General features: G+C 63.1%; 1 protein-coding gene across 1 annotated transcript; it reads right to left on the bottom strand.

The window, feature by feature from the left end:
* Positions 1-237: 237 nt before the first annotated feature.
* Positions 238-3915, bottom strand: LOC309603975 (scavenger receptor cysteine-rich domain-containing protein SCART1-like; the record flags this gene model as incomplete). Its single annotated transcript, XM_082338845.1, has 5 exons — positions 238-277; positions 1880-1949; positions 2293-2607; positions 2695-3015; positions 3601-3915. Coding segments are annotated over 5 exons (1061 nt in total), but the record flags the coding sequence as incomplete, so codon positions are not given.
* Between the last annotated feature and the right edge of the window lie 362 nt (positions 3916-4277).

Below are 4277 nucleotides of genomic sequence, written 5' to 3' on the forward strand. Positions count from 1 at the left end.
TGGGGGCAGCACCAGTCCTGACTCCCATCACTCAAGGCAGGAGAGGGTGGAAGACCCCAGAGGTGAGTAATGGGGAAGCTTCCACCCTGCTGAGGAAATTACAGCCCTCCCCAACTCTCCCACCACCACCCCAGTGCCTCCTCCTGGGAGCTTCACACCCCAGCAAGGAGCCCCTTCCATCCAGCTGTGGGTCACAGCCTGGTGCTGGGGATACCCAGCCTCGGGCGGGAGGACAAGTTACCTGCTCGGGGTGGGGATACTGCTGTCCTGGTTGGAGCTGCAGAGGAGGAAAAGGAGAGCTGGGCTGAGAGGACAGGTGTGTGGGTACTGGGGAGCCTCCTTCCCAACACGCCCTGGGTGTGTCTGGAGATGTCCTTGACACACCCCACCCGAATTGCCCCTCCAATAGTGCTAGAAAGGCAGGCCGGGACAGGGCCCACGGCCTCTGCTCTGGGCGGCAGGCAGGATGGCACAGGCAGCCCAGGGGACAGCCCTGGGGCTGCAGGGCCCCACAGGCAGTGGCCTGAGGACACCCAGCTCCACTGAGGCTGCTCCCCACCTGGCGCCAGGCTCCTGCAGTCTGCAGGAATGGTCTCGCTCCTGGGACGTCAGGGGCAACGCTAGGACCAAGTGGGCGAACGGCCTTCTCTAGCTTCCTGCCAACACCTGAACAAGAGGTCCCGGCCCTGCCACTCACCTGAGCAGCGCACAGCAGCGTCTTCCTTATGCCGGCAAGCACCGCCATCCCCGGGCCGGGCCCAGCAGTGCTGCAGGGACAGCTCCGTCCCCCGGCACTCCACCTGCTCCAGCCAGATGGGGCCTTGCCCCATCCCAAATGCGGACTCATTCAGGGCAGACACCGCAGGGCCACAGCCCAGCTGCCTGCACGCCACCTCGGCATCCTGCATGTCCCAGGAGTCGTCACACACCGTCCCCCAGGAGCCATGGTGCCAGACCTCCACTCTGCCCGAGCACCCGTCCTCGCCTCCCACGGCACGAATCTTCTCCCTGTCTGGAGAAGGCAAAGACCTCCCATGGCACCCAGACAGCAGGCAGAGCCCTGCCAGACAAGAAGGGTACAACAGAGGAGCAGCTCAATACCTGTGCAGCTCGTGGCGTTGGGGCATGGGGCCAACGGGGCCGGGGACATTTCTGGGTGTCGCCCTGAAGAAAGAAACCCTGTAGTGAAGGGGGCTGGTTCAGGGGATCATGCAGAACACAGCAAGGCTGAGCTCTACTTGTGCCTCCCTGTACCATCTTGGTCATGGCAGCATCTGAATCCCAGTCAGTCAGGGGACACCCGCAGGTCTAGGGGGACCCTGACTGCTCAGCCCCTAAAGGTCCCTGGTTCACAGAGCAGCAGTAGTGTGTCTGTGGAGGGGAGGCTCTTCTGAACCCTGTCTGGTCTCTTCTGAGACCTCACCTGGAGATGCCTCTGCCTTCCCCAGGCTCGGCTGGCAACCTGGGTGGCAACTGCTGCTGGACGTGTGTGGCTGTGGTCACGTTTGTGCCACCGGCAGGAGTAGGGTCTGACACGGAAAGAAAAGCCCCTCCAAGCTCTTTTTCGCATTTGGCTGTGCCCAGCGGGGAGAAGGAGCTGAGGTGACACTGGTGCCCGAGTGGCTCAGAGTTACCATTGCAGGTGATGTGGATCTCGTCTCGCAGGTCTTCACATGACTGCGCGTCCCAGGGAGTGGAGGGACACTGCCAGAAGGAGCTGGTTTTCTCCCCACACTGCACGTTATCCAGCCACGCAGGGCCAGACAGCCTGCCATAGGGCAGCCGTGTTTCCAGGGATCCTCCATCCCCGCAGCCCAGCTCCTTGCATGCCAGCGACACCGTGTCGAGAGGCATCGAGTTGGAGCAAATGCTCCCCCACGTCCCATTGTAGAAAACCTGCAGGCGCCCAGAGCAGCCATCGCTGTTCTCCAGCCTCAGGGCCACGAACTCTGGAAGGAAAGGCACCAAGGGGGAACAGGCTGGTCTGGGGCTGTGGGAGAGGGGACGCCTCTGCACCCCCAGGCCCTCAGCCAGGCAGGGGCATGGCCAGCACATCCCTCTTGCACCCAGGGGCAGAGAGAAGTCCCTGATGCACAGACACCCCTGCCCTTCCCGCTAACACTGGGGAACAGCTGAGCTCTCCAGGGACCCCCAGTGGGACTGAGGGTGCTCGTGCATGGGTGTTGGCATCATGGGCTCAGGCAGGAGTTCAGAGGCAGCCAGGGACACTTTGGACGTGCCAGGCTCTCCCCACATCCCAGCCTCCCCAGGAACCAGGGTCCCACCACAGACCTGAGCAGATGACTCCTGCGTCCTCTTTGTGCCCGCAGTCGTGCTGCCCCCAGGGCCTGGCAGGGCAGTCCCAGAGAGCAGCTTCATCCCCGGAGCAGTTCATGCCATCCAGCCAGATCTGCCCAGAGCCTTCCCCGAACCGAGCGGAGCCAGCCGCCTCCACTGCCCCTCCACAGCCCAGCTGGTGGCAAACGACGGCAGCATCAGACAGGTCCCAGCCATCGTCGCAGACGGTCCCCCAGCTGCCCTGGTAGTAGATCTCCACTCTCCCGGCGCAGCGCCCAGCCCCATTCACCAGCCGGACCTGCCGGCTCCCTGCAGTGGGGAGAAACTCCAGTTGCTGTCAGGGGCTGGCTGCCCACCCACCCCATCACCTGGGGGGGCCTGTGCAGTGCCGCTCACCCCAGCAAATGACTCCCACGTCCTCCGCAACCCCTGCCGCCAGTGCACTCTCGGGCAGGGAGGTGTTGCATTGGGTCAGGTTGGTCTCCTGCCCTGCGCACCGGACCCCTCGCAGCCCTACGGGGCCCGTCCCTCGCTCAGGCTTTGGGGGGTTGTAGGCTGTCTCTGCCTGTCCGCACTGCAGCTGCCGGCACACCACGTTGGCCTCCCGCACGTCCCACTGGTCATCCAGGACTCTGCCCCACGTCCCACGCTGGAAGATCTCCACTCGCCCGTTGCACCGGCTCCCTCCACCCACCAGCCGCAGGGGTGCAAAGCCAGCTGAGCCTGGGGAGAGCAGAGATGCTACAGCCACTGGAGGCACCGGGGAACATGGCACCCTTCAGGGAGGAGGGCAAGGGGGAATTCTCCAACCAAACAGGACAAGATTGAGCCTTGTGCTGATGAGAAGCAAGGGCAGAGCCCAGGCCCACTCTTCAGCTCACACCCAGGTCTGCTGCTGCTGGGGGCACCCAGGCAGCTCCTGCCTGGGTGGTGGGAGGAGGCTCTGCAGGGTGCTCTGTGGGATGGGATGCGGTTGTCTGCAGCTCGAGGGATGGAGCAGAGCCCTGCAGCCCTGTCCTGGGCTCATCCCACAGCAGAAAAACACAGGAGCCCAGGCCTGCCAGTGGCACCAGGGCCTAAGCCGCTGCCCTGGGGGCAGATGCCTGCCTCCGTTCAGTCCCCTGCTCTCCCACAGCATAGCAGTCACTCTGAGCAGGCAAAGCCCTCCAGAAGGCTCCTGGGGAAGCAAGGGTTTCTCCAGGGAGAAATTCAGCCCGGTACTGCCATGGGACCCCTGCTTCGGGTGGCTGTGTTGCACACAAAGGGCAAATGGAGTTAATGCAGCATTTTCCCAGCACTCACCTGAGCAAATGACAGCGGCGTTGTTCCCATGGGAGCACGGTGAGGCCCCCAGGGTGATCACTGGGCACTGTCCCAGGTGGGCTTCAGTCCCGTCACAGTGGAATGAGTCTCTCCAGACAGGGCCAGTCTCTCTCCCAAAACGCTCTCCTCCAGGAATGGACTCAGCAAACCCGCAGTTGAGTTGACGACAGAGAACGTGGGCATCCGAGAGATCCCAGCGAGAGGCACAGAGGGTCCCCCAGGTCCCCAGCACCTGGACTTCCACCCTCCCTGCACATGCCGTGCTGCCGTTCACCAGCCTGACCCCTGTGTACTCTGGGGACAGAGAAGGAGGACTGAGGGTGGATTGGTGCTCTTGTACCCTCAGTAGCTGGTACAGAGGCCGGAGGGAGAGCATGCCTTTCTTCTCCTTCTGCACTATTTTCATGCTGCTGACAACCCATCACCCCTCCTGTCCTCACACCCAGCCCATCATGGTCCTTGCTGTGATCCCTGACCGCCAGCACAGCTCAGGTGTTCAACACCCCACCCTGAGTTCTTACGTGTACAGGTGACTATAGCGCTGTTCGCATGGGTGCAGGGCTGGTCCCTGGGGGACCCCCTGGGGCAGGAGGCGAGGAGGGATTCATTCCCCACACACTGCAGCTCTCCATCCCAGATAGGACTCATCCCTTCTC

This window comes from Platalea leucorodia (genome assembly GCF_965183815.1).
Source record: "Platalea leucorodia genome assembly, contig: HAP1_HAP1_SCAFFOLD_281, whole genome shotgun sequence".
Taxonomy (NCBI): domain Eukaryota; kingdom Metazoa; phylum Chordata; class Aves; order Pelecaniformes; family Threskiornithidae; genus Platalea; species Platalea leucorodia.